A 15,188-nucleotide genomic window follows, 5' to 3' on the forward strand; every position below is an offset into this window, starting at 1 on the left:
AAACCACTTTCAAAACGGAGCAAAGATAAATACATCAATACATATAACAAAGTTATAGTTGTCTGGGAGTGAACTGACATTTCCTGTTTTATTTTTAAATGATGGCTATGCTCCATTAAATGAATTTACAAGGTCCTTAAATGGGTCAAGACACACCCAGCCTAAAAACAACTATTTTTTATAAGAATCCTTTATTGGGAAAAGATAATTTCTGATGGTGCATTTTGTTTGAGTAAAGTGTTTGCATGGTTTCACAAGGAGATTTACTCATCATCAAATGGTGTTCTCTAGTTTCTTATTACTACAAATCAGGGAACATAAAGACCTCTTCTCATTATACCTTAAAATACTACTGATTCTTGCACTGCAATATTTCATCCCTGAAGGAGACAAATCACTAAAACATTGAAAGATGTTAAGCATGCATAAATATTGGCACTCTCTTGACAGCATTACGTGAAGCCGCAATGTTCTAAACTGGGCTTTAGGGGTCCATCAAAGACTGTCTGAAGTGGCAGAGAAGTCCAGTCCATTTGAGCTACAGTCTTCAATCAGCTGTGACCTGGGTGTGAACTTTCATTTCAACCAGCAGTCTGTTTCTGACCTTACTATACCCATTGCTCTCCTGGTCTCTTACTTTCCAGAATGAGGCCAGAGGTAACAATAGGAAACAAAACAACACTTCAAAAAGATAAGACTAATTTGATTGATCAAACTATTCAAAATAAAAATGCTTGTAAACTTTAAAAACACTTAAGTTCTTTATCTTATTCACCTAAGAAAAAATCGCATCCATCTGTCTGTAGGATTTTAAACACTGTAGATTTCAACTGTTATCTAATATAAGAAATGAATAGCATTAAAATTTGTCTATCCACAGAAAACCAGGGTCTTCCAGCCATGTAAACTGAAGAAGTGTCTTTAGGAAACACGCGTTTCTGTAGATCAGCACTGCTAAGAGCATTATACTGCAGAATGTGAAGAAAGGAAGCTAGCAGTTTGTTACAAGAGACTTATACTAGTGACAGAAGAAAGTTCAACTAATATGTGAGTAAGGGTTCAGACATCTTTTGTAAGAACTGACAATCAGTACCTTTTTAAATTTTCCTTGTCGTTTTGCAGCAGACTGCCCCTGGGAGTTAGAACGACATTCTGTAAGAAAACATGCACGATCTACACAGGATGGAGACACCACCTCTGTCTAATTGTCTTCCAGTTACGTTCCACTTGTATGTGTCACAGCACTTAGGAGGGTCAAGTCTATGATGAAAATGGCATGCTCTTAAAAAGCAACATTGCCACTTCATTTTTTAAAGAAAAAAAAAATGCACCTAAATACATTATTTCCAGGGAAAAAAAAAGCTTTTCAACTTTTTAACTGAAAAAACTATTAAATCAATAGTCCTTAGCTTATGAAGGTTTAAAGACTGAATTTAGCTAATGGTCTACAGAATTTGACTTTAAAGCATGTCATGATAATCACAGGTGTATGCATTCTTATGACAAGCATCATTTACAATTACTGTGAAAGTCAACATGCAGTAAAGTCAACACTTGCCATCCCCACCACCAAATACACAACCAACGCAAACTACTGTGGAGTTATTAAACAATGTGCTGATAATTATAATGGATTGATTATGTTAATGTTGCCTCCTCTGATCAACAATAAACTAAGTTAATCCCACACACTTAAAATTTGACTTCACAATTGCCAATGAAACAATACAGTCAACAATAGTTACTACGTCTGAGTCACTCTAATCACTTAGACTAACAATCTTTTTAACTCTTCAGAAGCGTCACCTGCCTGCTGGTGAGAAATGCATGGCTGAAACAGCTATGCTTCCCATAAGATGAGATCTACAGAGACTACTACCAGGAGTTCTCAAATTAGTGCACACACAGATTCTAGGATCATCAGCTAATGATTTATTTGAAATTATAATAAAGTATGTATTCATATGTATCAGTAGTGTAACAGAAATTATATCTATGAAATGTTGGCATAAACAACTCTTTCTATCAAATTCCCAACTTACACATCAATGACAGTGAATAAGTGGCTTTTGGTTCATCAAGAAGTAAAGGTGTATGAGATGTACTCATTTGGATAACAGCATATAGTACCTCCAGCATTAAATGATAGACTAATGTACTCTGTGCAAACTAATGCCCAAGAGAATGCAGAACCCTGGGAACGACAATTGGTTTCACTGGCATTGAGCTAAAATGGTAGGTAACATGGAAAAGGTGACAGAATTGTATACACAGTGTTCACACAATAAATCTATATTAAAAACAGAGATTGGCAAAACACTAACACAAATACCTACAAAATTTTGTAACATCAATTTCTAAACTATAATAATGAAAAACATTTAATAAAATTGTGATTGTAAAGGGCAGTTCCCCCAAACCCTTCAATTTATGTAATTATGTAACATTCCAGCAAAAGAAAGTTCTGTACAAATGTGAAAACTTACTTTTATCAGTATTAATTGTTCTGTTATTTAGAAGCACCCACAGATATTCAAATTTCTTCCTATATCCCTTATATTCTATGTTGTTAAAATTGTATGCTAACTTTCAACATCCCATTCACGTAAGCTGTGTCTGATGTGGAGCTATACGCTTCATAGAAAAGTTCAAGCCTATTAACCACATTATATTGTATGGTTTTAGGATACAAGAACTTAGGTGTATGAAAAAAAAAACACACTTAAATGTCTACACAAATATGATTTTCTTAAAAGGTAATTACATGTTAATTTACCTTTATTAGCGATATGGAAAAAAAAATCATAAAAAAATGTTTTTTTTCCAGCAACATTTTCTCATTTATTCAACCTCCAATGCGGATTTGATTTCCATTCCAAAGAAATACAGAATTTCAGAGTAGGTAATTTCAATGTAAAAATGAATACTCACAGCTTTCTTTCCAAGTTCAGTCTTTGATAATGTTAAGGATCCTGAAAGGTAACATCCAGGTCCAGCCCCTTTGGGTATTCTAACAACAGAAATCAAAGAAGGAAGTGTCACAAAGATAATTTAGGAAGGAAATAGCAAAACAATTCTATCCTTGAGTAAAGAGTAGTTGAAAAACAACCTCAGCCTAAAATGACAGATGAACATACACTCAATTCATCCTAATGTAAGGGACTAACATTATAATGATAATACAAAAATGACAGTCAGTAAGTAAAATCGATATTTTCACTTACTTATCATCAGGTAAGGAAGTAACGAAGAAAGGCTGGTTGTATTTGGGTGGTAATGTCAAACTGCTGGATTTCTTCTTTCCTAAGAGTGCAAGGCTATGATTTTCATGAATGTCTAAACTCAAGGTGTTAGACAACCTATGAGAAACAATAAATGGAAGATCTTTCAGACGCTCCAGATCACTGATTTGCTCATGACGAATCTGCAGGCGAATCGTATAATCTCCTTTCTCCAGTTTCAAAGAATACTGCAAAAGAAAAACATTTGAGAAAGGTTGAAAACCAAGCTAGTTGAAATCACAGTTAGAAGGTGAAGAGCAATGGGCAATACAATGGGAGGCACCCTGCAAGCTAGTATTTGAGTATTTTACACACACACATAGTTCAGCATGCTGGCAGGCTAACAAGACAGAAGCATCAAGCGACTTGCCTACGCCAACATAAAAAAAGTGTCAGGGAACTCAAGTAAGGTCTGACTCCAAACTTGTACTCTTTCTACAGCAGGCCTCACTGATAGCCTAAACTCAATCAGTATCTGCTCAGTCTGACATAAGCAAAACAACATTCTAGCTGTGGGTTGTCTAAGTCATACCCCAAATGCCAAAAATTTAGTAAATTGGAGGTACAAAACAATGCTCAAGATGAATATACAAATATCGGTGTATATACTTGATTTCTGGGAATATTTTTATTACAACTAAAGTGTCACTTCCCTAATTAACACACAAGAAGAAACAAGTCAGCAAAGACCAAAGAATAAAAATCTTCTATGCCTGACCTGGCTAATGAGCACAATAAGATGGGATGCTATGTTCTGAGTCAGCATTTTTCCTCTGAGAAGATGTAAAAGTCACTAACTTAATGGCACTGCAGTAACCTGTATGTACTGAGATTACAAATGCTACCTGCTTTGAGAAAAAATAGATTTTCTTTGAATGGCTAATTTAAAACTTTAATAAATTATTTCATTTTTCTGCATAAAATTACAGGAATTATCTAATTCCTTGTAATATTTTATTCATGGAAAACATTTCTCTAAATTCTATTACTGGAAAATTGTCTCCCTTCAGTGTGAGAGCACAAGGATAGTTTTGACATGTAAGCACTCTCAATCTGAAAAGATGTAATCAACCGAGGCCACACGGCCACTACTGCAGTGGTCGTGATCAACCCATTCACACCTGAGATCATTTCTTCATGCTTGTCCATCACAGGCAGGTGAACACACTGTGCAGGGAGCACATGTACTATAAACCCAAGTGCTGCCCTGTGCTGCCCTGTCTCCAGGGTCATCCTTAGCCTCCTCTGCTCCAAAGCAGGTGTTAGTGCAAACTCAGGCAGAGAGGTTGTCGTAATTGTTACTTGGCAGCGGAACCTCTCAAGAATTAGAAATTTACTAAATGTAAAACCGTGTTTAAAAAAACACAAATATTCATTAAGAAGTTAGCAGTTATGACTTGGGAGGTGAGAACGTCACTGCTCATTCTATACCTGATGCGGATAGGCGTCACCTGAGCCCATCTGTCTTTTGTTCTGATCAAAAATAATCCACAGCTGGCTGTCAAATTCTGATTCATATAATAATTCACAGAGCAGTGGGCAGCTTGGGGTTACTTCTCCACTTTTGGGCTAAAAAAAAAAAAATAAGAGTGATTATTCAACATAGCTTGTGTATGATTTCCACTATAAATTTTTAATGGTACAGACATGAATTCTTAATGAAAATGTATTAAAATTATCTTGGAAAAAAGATTTGAAAACAGAACATTTACCATTGTGGCATTAATAAAAGACACTTTTCCTTGCAGATTTCTATGTCTTCTATCTGCTAGTTTATTTCCAAATAGCTGTCACAGAAGGAGCTGAGCTGATCCACAGCTGGGAGCCAGGAGCATCTTCCTAATCTCCCACATGTGTGAAGAGGTCTAAGGACCTGAATCATCCTCCGTTGCTTTCCCAGGTTATAAGCAGAGATTCAAGTGGAGCAGCTGAGACAAGAACCAGTGCTCATATGGGATGCTGGTGCTAGTAGGCGGAGGATTAGCATCCTATGCCACTGTTTGGGCCTGGCTTTACAGACTTTTAAAAGTAGAAAGCTAGATATTGGCACTCATTAGCAAGGTCATACAACAGGCATTTCTATAACCTTTGTGAAACTCTCCTTCAAAACCTCTTCTCACTTTATATACAGTAATCTAGCAATTCATGAAGAACAAAGATCACGTCCTCCAGTGGAAATTAATTAATATGATATCAATAGCTATTGTAATCAGTGCTTGTGCAATACTTTGATCTATCATCTACAGCAGTCTCATCTACTTTTACCAACCATTTCAACTAGGAGCTAACCTGATCTTTTTCCCACTGTTCTGATGTGTGCTTCACAGGAACCAGTACGTGACATTCTGAGATGTATAACCATGCCTGTCTCAGATGGCATCCCTGGATAGACACAGGTGATTGCAGAAACTGAAGCTCAAAGGCCATGCCACCATGAATGGAATATAAAGAATTACAAATCAGGATCTGCTAAAGAATACCTCTAATAAGAAGTGTTGGCTACTTAATTCCATTTCATACCATACTATAGATTGTCCTTCCACTCTCCTAAATAAAATACAGTAAGATATATTTTACTAGGCACTTACTTGATGGAAGTTGTACGTCAGAATCATCTCATAAAGTTGGCGATTATTTGGCAAAACATCTCTTGATCCTAAAGGTTTTGTTTTTGCACTTACTGGGCTGTAATGAGACAATTAAATAACTGATTTGATCGAAGAGCTTATTTAATGAGATAAAATCACAGGCAAGAAAATTTATGCATTATAAAATGTGATAGGTGAATATTCCTGAGAATTGTCTTTAGATTTCAGTAGTATTTCATTCATTAACTCATTTAATTTTAACAAAATCATAAGGTATATGGGTACATTTTGCAATAAATGTGGCAAAGGAAATCTTTCCCTACCAAAAGGACTTGCAAATGTTGCATAGCGCTCTTAACACAACCACAACCAAACGTTAGGACGGCAACTCCTACAGCACGGGCATAGGTCCTGACCTGTCTCCTGTTCTCCACATTCTCACACAAGCTCAGGCTGACCAGGGTACTTGACCTGTCTAATATTCTCTCAAGTAAGTTATTAAGGTCCTGATTTCATGAAGGAAGATACTGAGATTGGGGAAGTTTAATGTTTGTAAAATGTAATAATCTACTCCTTGGATTTACTTCTAGCTATTGAGATTTAGGCCGAAAACATTAAAATGTTATGATTTATTGTATCTTCAAAAGTTGGCAGTTTTAATTTTACTGATAATTCTAGAAATGGTGTATCTATAGGCATTACTGCATCACTGGCTACCACCTCTAGCTGGTTATCTCTTTAAAATAAAGCTTATTTTATTTTCACCTACTTGAAAGGCAAAATCATACACGCACGCACGCACACACAGAGAAACAGAGATCTCCCTCACCTGCTGGGTCAGTCCTCAAATGCCAGCAACACCCAAACGTGGGCCAGGCAGGACACAGAGCCTGCCTTGCATACGGGGGGTGGGGTGGCATAAGTACTAGGGCAACTTGTTGCTAGGAAGCGTCAGGAAGCTGGGGTCAAAGAGGTATGGGACTCAAACCACATCTCAATATGGGATGCGGGCATCTCAAGGATTAGCTTCTCACTGCACCTTAATAATGTAGTTGTGATTTGGCTTCATGCTGATATAGACCGTTCATAGAAACTGTAAAAGCCATGTATCTTTATAATGTAGTGAATATGTGAGTACAGGTCAGTGTCCTGCTTTCAAACATGTTGTTGTAAAAATACTTTACAACAGCGGGCACTGTGCTTCAGGGAATTATGTTACTCGGGATGCCAGCATCCCCCACCAGAGTGTTGGCTTGAGGCCGGAACTCCACTGGAGATCTAGCTTTCTGGTAGTGAATCCTAGGAGACGGCAGATGACGGCCCTTGACAGCCATGTGGGAGACCCACTTCGAGTGCTTAGCTTAGGTCTAGCCCAGTCCTGGCTACTGCAGGAACTTGAGGAGTGAAGCAGTAGATGGGTGATTTCTATTTCTCTTTCAAGTAGAAAATTATAAACAAACATTAAACAAAAAATGTTAAAAAAATGCTTCACAAAGAGTATAGGAGATCTATCCCTAATGACATCGAACATGTGAGCAATACCGCAATGTTTGGACCCAGCTCTTCAAAGTGATGCAAGGAGCCAGATCTTCATATTTCAAGGAGGACTGAACATCAAAACGGTTGATTCCTTCCGATGCATGCTACAAAGGACATTATCAAATTATTGCCTCATTCCTTACTGAAAATAATTTGTTAAAAAATAAGAGTGTAGACTGAAAAGTATGTAAGTATCCATGAACAAAGCCTACTATTTAAATGTAACCAATGAAAATATTTTTCAGTAATAAAAATAAATGATATTCAAAAGCATGGAAATACTGTAGGACTTACAATGTTTAACTGAGGAGCAGTACACACAATCCCATGGAAAGAAATGGTATAATCAATATTGACATCACTAAGACTTGCCCACCAACGAGCAATGCAGAATTCAATTGCTTTTCCACCCTACAAATAAAAATGTCAGAATATAAAGATCTCTTATTTTTGCTCAAAATTCATAATATAAATATTAGTTATTAAAGAGGCATTTTATGCTTTCAAGCTTTTCCTGTTTAAAGTAAGACAACTCAAGGAACTCCTACCAGCTAGGAAAATGACAAATCGCTACTGTACAGACAGGGTGCCAGCATTTGCACACACAGTTACTTACACTTCTTGTCAAAGGAGATTTCAGGTGGCTTTTGAAAGCACACATAATAGCATGTGTTGAAAAAAACAACATGGAATAAAGAACTAGGAGCAAAAAAAAAAAAAAAAGACCGAATGACAACATCAAGGATGACTGTGTAAGGCATTTTCACCAACCACAGGTACCAAAGCAAAATGAGATGTTCACTAACATTTTCCTTCCTATTAAAAAGTGAAGCAACAATCAAGTAAAACTGTCTCCTACCACTGAGTTTTAAATTAAGGTTTCCAGTAGTCAGTGAATTGGGGAGTTTAAAATGAATTACGTACAGAGTACAAATGAAAGTTTCCAGAAATGAAGCTATAGGAGAAAGATGACACCATGTGTAAATGCGAAGCGGCAAGTGTCGGAGGTGACACGAGCATGCTCTGCTTCCATAGAGGACACGTTTCTAACTCAGAAGCAAAGAGGATGGAGACCTGCACCAGCTTCATCTACAACATGGATTCTCAGTAAGTGAACATTCATAAGTTATGTGAGAAGCAGGAAAGTCTGAGAGACCTGGTCTACTCATGAGGCAGCAATCCAGACCATGGTCCAAGTCCTGAGGTGTTAGAATCTACCAACTAGCACTTTGACTAAATTATTGCAGAGTTACAAAGACATGAATGTTAAGGTCAGACTTGCTTTCAAGTACATTAATTATCTTTCTATTTCACACATTTGACAATAACAAAACCATAAACTTCCAATGTCCTTTGAATGCAGGTTACAACATTGAATTCTAATACTCAGTGTTAATTTATGTCAAAATTGTTTTAGGATTGCAAACAGCAATTCACACTTACAAGGACAGGAAACGCTTCAGTCAGTGTTCCTTTTTCTGGAAGGGAGCAAAACTTATAGAACTCATGACTTCGATACGCCCTTTGCTTCACAAGCTGTACAGCATGAAGAACAAACTTGGCTGACACCTCAGAAGAACATGAACACACGGTAACTTCTAGATAGGGAAGCAGAGAAGCAAAGTTTTTGGATTGTTAAAGACTTAAAATGCACAGAAATGAGTTTTAAAATGGCCTACTTCTTTAGGAATAAATACTACAAATAAAACGATATATTAAAAAATGAAAAACATACTATTTTCTAAAAAAAAACACGATATTAGTAAGGCTGGAAGGGTAGAATATTTTTATATGAAATAAGTTGATATTGAACAATTATCATGCAGTAAACACCAAGAAACATTAAGCTATTAGCAATGTACAAATTATTATTTGCACATTGTACAAATAATTGTATAAGTAATTCCTTCCTTTCCTTCTGTTTTAGTTGAAAACCAAGTAATAAATGGTAAAGGAAAGAAGGCTACAACATTTTGGAAACTCAGGTTCTACTAATCAATCATTTCCTTCCAGGAAGCTTCTCCTTCCAGGTCTATCTGTGTCCTGTTTGATGGTATATAGTGTGAGCATTAGAACTACACATACTGGATTTCACTTTGTGGCACAGCTTGGAACCAAACCAAAATCACTGTGAAACAACCTCAGCGTAGTCATACAGCTGCTCCCGGAGCTCAAGGGGACTGAAGAACACCTTGGCTCTCTTGTTTACTGGGACAAGCAGATATAGAGCTAGCTCTCAGAACCTAATCGGCTGCTTGGAGCAGCAAATCTAACATCATAATAACATTTCTACCTGACTAAATAGGCCTCACCTGTGGTACATTTCTTGTTTCTAACATTTATTGATTTATGTATTTGAAATGTAAATCCCTCCCACATCCTCATCCCCTTTGTACACAAACAGGGGCAGCAGCCAGGCTTGACTTGACCCACCGTCTCCCATGTGGACGGCAGGGGCTGAGCACTTGAGACATGACTGGATGCCACTCAAGGAATGCATTCATTAGTCAGAAGCCAGAGTGGACAGGGAGCTCCCACGTGGGATGTGGGTATTTTGGGCAGCATCTTAACCACAGTGCTTTACCCTTTCAGTTCAGTGATTCTAAAAAATATCTTATTATTTAAAGTGATCACATTTCAAAATACAAATTTAAGAGCGCAGTGATACCACCCACTCCACCCTCCCTCCTGCCATGTTCCCCAACACTCTCTTTCCTTCTTTTTAAAATTTTTACAATAACATATGTTCATTTCACTTCACAAAGGTTTAATACTCTATTAGGTAAAGATATCAACATATAGCAAATAGTAAAAACAAAAACCCCTACTATTCCTCAAGAGCACAAAAGCTGTAAACAATAGTCAAATCTCAAAATGTCAACCTTGATCCCAGAAATCCCATTTTTGGGGGGAATACTCTGTGTATTAGTTACCACAGACCTGAAAGTTTAACGCAACTGCTACATGATTAGATTGATTTGTATTAAGTGAGTAAGTACACATAGCTTGAACCTAATATAGCAAGGTGCCAAATATGAGAGAAAAAACCCGTATGCTCACATACTCTAGTCGTAACTATTACGAACCAGCATGTACACGAAGTGAGGCTTGTAGACACACTGACTTGTACTTACCAGCCCATGTGGCACCCTCAGGAACTTCAATAAAATGCCTTCGAATCTGACCAGGCTTAAAGTGTACATCTGCAAAGGCCACATCATAATGTGATGATTCGTTTACTCTGAAAATAAAAATAAATTACTAAATGTGATGTTTTTATGACAACAGTCTTACATTTGCAATAACCTCAGGCATTCCAGATTTTGCTCAATAAATGTAAAGTTCATCAGAAATAAACATATGCACTTACAAGCTAGTTACAAAGTAGCACATGCACTGTTTCATTTTTGGAATATATTATTAGATGATTTTTGGATTGTGGAGTACAGGTGAACTTCTCTACTTATCCATTAAAATTTTTAGAAACACTTCTCTTTTTTTGTTGAAAGGCAGATTTATAGAGAGGAGACAGTGAAAGATCTTCCACATGTTGGTTCACTCCCCAAGTGGCTGCAATGCCCAGAGGCGAGTCGATCTGAAGCCAGGAGCCTCTTCTGGGTCTCCAATGCTGATGCAGAGTCCCAGACTTTGGGGCCATCCTCTACTGGCTTCCCAGGCCACTAGCAGGGAGCTGGATGGGAAGTGGGACAGCCAGGACATGAACCGGGGCCCACATGGGATCCCAGAGGTTGCAAGGTGAGGATTTAGCCACTAGGCCATCAAGCTGGGGCTTATTTTAAACTCTACCAATTACACAGATACTAGGTTTTTAAAAAGTGCTCATACTTTCCTGAGCTTACATACTCTACTTCTTTTTGTTAAAGCGATTCAACAACACTTACAGAATTGACTAATATCAGATTCTGCACTGTCCAATGATTATTAGTAAAATCAAAAACCATGCTCTCTGACACCAATAGTGTCATTACCATTATTATAAGATTGTTATTTAACTAAACTCTCTTGTAGGCACCAAAATACTCCTATGTTATTGAACAATAAAGAATAAATGTGAAACAGTTAAATATACCGAGCTAATGATACTAGACTCTCTACCTTTGTTTCTACTTGTAATGTCACTATGTACTTAAACAGCAGAATGCTCAACTCTGTTACTGAACAAAGTAGGAAGGACTGGGAGAAAGGTGTGTGTGTGGGGGGGGGGGGAGAAGGATGGGGAGAAAAGAAAGAAAAGGGAAAGGGGAGAACTACTAATAAAACTATATCTTGGTAAAAAAAAATAACTTAAAAACTAAAAATACTAATTTTGTAAAAAATAAATTAAGCACAAAGGTCCATTGTAAAACCATCTGCTCTGGAAGCACTAGGTGTATTCTAGAGACAAACTCTTGTCAGTATGACACCCATGTGATCAGCACCTACTATGTGAAAGGTACTGTTCTTAGCAGCTGGAGATTTTATAAAAAACAAAACAAAACAAACCATGCTCCTAACTCTAGTAGGGAAAAAAGAACAAGTGGAGACATTCAGTGTCATATAAAAGCACTTAATAATATTCATGAAAAAAAGGAATTAAAAGATGCTTATTCTGTTGTGAAAAATCTTGAAATCCAGGCATTGCTTTTTGGAAAACAAATTTTCCATGGGCTTAACAAAGATTTCCTATGAGCTCTGGAGAGCAGAAGCAGCAACAGAAAGTAGAATATGTGGTCACTCAAAGAGAGCACAGACACCTTCCCGAAGGCGTTAGCAGAAACCTAAAATCCTTATCTCTGACCTTGTCTAGGCCCCACTGGACTTCAGAACACATGGCTGGCATCTAACTATGTGAATTATCCACGTTCACCTTAATTTTAAAATTTAACATCCTCTGGGCCCGGCGCGGTGGCGCAAGTGGTTAAAGGTCCTCGCCTTGCATGCCCGGGATCCCATATGGGCGCCGGTTCTAATCCCGGCAGCCCCGCTTCCCTTCCAGCTCCCTGCTTGTGGCCCGGGAAAGCAGTCGAGGACAGCCCAAAGCTTTGGGACCCTGCACCCGCGTGGGAGACCCGGAAGAGTCTCCTGGCTTCGGATTGGCATAGCATTGGCAGTTGTGCTCACCGGATGGAAGATCTTCCTCTCTGTCTCTCCTCTCTGTATATCCGCCTTTCCAATAAAAAAATAATAAAAATAAATCTTAAAAAAAAAATTTAACATCCTCAATTTCACTGTTTGTTTCTCAAGGTTAAGACCTAGTACAATTTAACTTAATATTTACCTGAGCAATTTAATAGAATCACGAATTTAGAACTTTCATTTGTGAATTCTCAAAATCCCAATGTAATCCTTCAACTACTGAACATTTTATTGTCTTATATATATTTGCTGTATATCATTTAGTTAAATAAAATGCAATGGAACTCATAAAGGGAGGCATTATCTCATCTTCAAGGAGTGCAGAAATTAAATGAGAAATTATCACATACTGGACCAAGGTACTGCAAACAAGAGACTCTCTCACTTGGGGACGCCAAGATAACTGAAGCAAACGACCCGAACGTGCACATCCTTAGAACATTTGGTGTTAGAACGCATGAGCTGCTTACAGCACGTGGCAACAGGAAGCACTGACTGGGGCTGCACTCCTGTGGGGTTATCGTGGTGTAATGTAGGGAGATTGCTGCTCTGTGGTGTAACCATGCATTTCAGTCAGGAAGTTTAACAGCAGCTCTGAGAGCCCTAGTTTCAGACTAAGACAAAGGGAAAATGAAGAGTTTGGAATACACCGGAGATTAGAAAAGCAGAACCAAGGGAAAACCCCAGATAAAGAAGGATGAAAAGGATGCTGGGGAATGAAGACATCCTGTCATATCCTCGGGACTGGGAAAGAGGAAGGCAGAGGGAACTGAGCACTCTGGCGCAGCAGCTGCACGAATCAGCTGTTACCTGGTTCTGCCCTAACAACCCTCAACAAGCACACGTTATTCCATAAACACCACTGGTAAGTCGGACGTCACAGGAAGCCGTGAATAACCCATGACTTACTTTGCTGCTATCACTGTGGTGATCGGGACTCTGAAAAGAGGACCTGCATTTGGGGATGCTATATCATAGCCACACACCTTGAAAAAGGAACAACAGGTATCAATTTTCATAAGCTTTCACAAAAGCAGAAAATCAAATATAATTACTTTGTCAGTCACAAAATAATCCAATTTTCAAGTCAAAATGTCCTAAACACAAATTAATATCAGTTTCCGCATTCTACATTATTAATAGTAAAAAAGCACAATCAAGTATTTGTGTTAACAATCTCTAATTCAGATTAATGAGCAAATGGGACATCAAGTACAAAATGAATGTACATGAATTACTCTCAAGTGCAATTAGTTTAAATTACTGTCACTGACAACTTCTGAGACAGACACTACTACTACATTCTATACTTGCTTGTTACTGTTCGATGAACACGTTTTCTTCAAGTGAGAAGTAAACGTTAACTAACCAATGTTTACCAGAGCGAAACAAAGGACAAATCAGAGGAAAAATATTAAAAAGGCTTTGCTTCTTTCTCTTCCCATTTTTTCACATTTTAAAAAAATATTTGTCATAAATAATATTTCCCTGAGATACAGAACGCACAAACACCCCAATCCACTGCCTCATTCTTCAATTGCCCTTGGGACTGGGTTAGGCCAGGCCCAAACTGGGAGCTCTGGATGCGTCCCAGCTCTCCCACAATGGGTGGCAGGAACGTCTCATACCCTGAGACTTCACCATCGTCCTCCAGGGTATCAGCAGTGAGCTGGTTCAGCAAATGAGCCAGGATTTAAGGCCAGGTACTTGATATGGGATATCGTAACAACCACAACGTCAATCAGCTACCGCCACAGGGTCATTTTAAAATTCCTTACTGCTCAGATGAATAAAGATTTAACGAAAGAACTGGAAAATCTAGCAAGTGGAAAGGTTTTGCCGTTTCTTAACAAGAATGCAATGTACTCCAAACAGACTTGGGATCCTTTATTTTTAACTTCTAAACATTTTGAAAAGAGTAAAGATAGATAAAATTGAAGGTAAACCAATACCTCTGTGTAATGTAATCCTTCTCTCAATCCCCTGGGATCCACACGTATGTTTATGTGTCTACATTGATTCATGAGTTCCAAATGGCTGGGACACTGAACCCAAGATGAATTTGAAGTTAAAGCTAAATGGAGCTGAAGGGATATCTTTTCAGAATTTTCTGGCATTAAAAAAAAAACAAAAATTAGAAAATTTTTTTTTTGTTTGTTTTCCCAACTTACTTTCATTAAAAAGTGCTATCTTCGGTCTAGGAATGTGGTATGTTTGGCTGGCTGTGTATTACCCTGGACATGAGCAGCCATCCGACACAAGCCCAGGAAGGAATCTTCCTCACATTCCGCTGTACTTGGGATCCACTCATAATCTCAACAAGCATGGCTATGACCTTAAACAATTTAATGGGTATTTTTAACTGAGCTATTTCCTCTTAAGTCCAACACCACTCATTCAAACCACAAACTGAGTGCACCCACTCATTACTGCCTCCTGCTTACCTGTGTTCTCTGGAAACACAGGTTCGATGCCAACGCCGTGATCTGAGGGTGCAGCCACCTGCACAGGATCTCGGAGGTAGATGCCACGGTTATTCCCAACAGTAACAGTGAAACCTAACTTGTTAGCAAATGATGTGTTCTGAATGAGGTAGTCATAGGCTTTATCAACCTACAAGAGAATATAAAAGACACAAATAGAT

At 38.1% G+C, this 15,188-nt stretch overlaps 1 protein-coding gene across 3 annotated transcripts in view; it reads right to left on the minus strand.

The window, feature by feature from the left end:
* Nucleotides 1–15,188, minus strand: part of TPP2 (tripeptidyl peptidase 2) — a 62,837-nt gene that overhangs the window by 15,808 nt on the left and 31,841 nt on the right. For 2 of the 3 annotated variants that reach the window (XM_040991161.1, XM_040991163.1), the window contains exons 13-24: nt 14,989–15,157; nt 14,497–14,654; nt 13,454–13,530; nt 10,543–10,649; nt 8,852–9,006; nt 7,703–7,819; nt 7,412–7,512; nt 5,870–5,966; nt 4,713–4,850; nt 3,225–3,469; nt 2,932–3,010; nt 1,094–1,132 (exon numbers count right to left, since the gene is read on the minus strand). In XM_040991161.1, coding sequence (XP_040847095.1) covers nt 1,094–1,132; nt 2,932–3,010; nt 3,225–3,469; nt 4,713–4,850; nt 5,870–5,966; nt 7,412–7,512; nt 7,703–7,819; nt 8,852–9,006; nt 10,543–10,649; nt 13,454–13,530; nt 14,497–14,654; nt 14,989–15,157 — 1,482 coding nt within the window. The remainder of the gene's footprint in view (nt 1–1,093; nt 1,133–2,931; nt 3,011–3,224; nt 3,470–4,712; nt 4,851–5,869; nt 5,967–7,411; nt 7,513–7,702; nt 7,820–8,851; nt 9,007–10,542; nt 10,650–13,453; nt 13,531–14,496; nt 14,655–14,988; nt 15,158–15,188) is intronic. The other variant, XM_040991162.1, reaches the window with a different exon arrangement.

The sequence above is a fragment of the Ochotona curzoniae genome, unplaced genomic scaffold, assembly GCF_017591425.1.
Source record: "Ochotona curzoniae isolate NIBS_2020 unplaced genomic scaffold, NIBS_Ocur_1.0 contig_64, whole genome shotgun sequence".
NCBI classification, from domain to species: Eukaryota; Metazoa; Chordata; class Mammalia; order Lagomorpha; family Ochotonidae; genus Ochotona; species Ochotona curzoniae.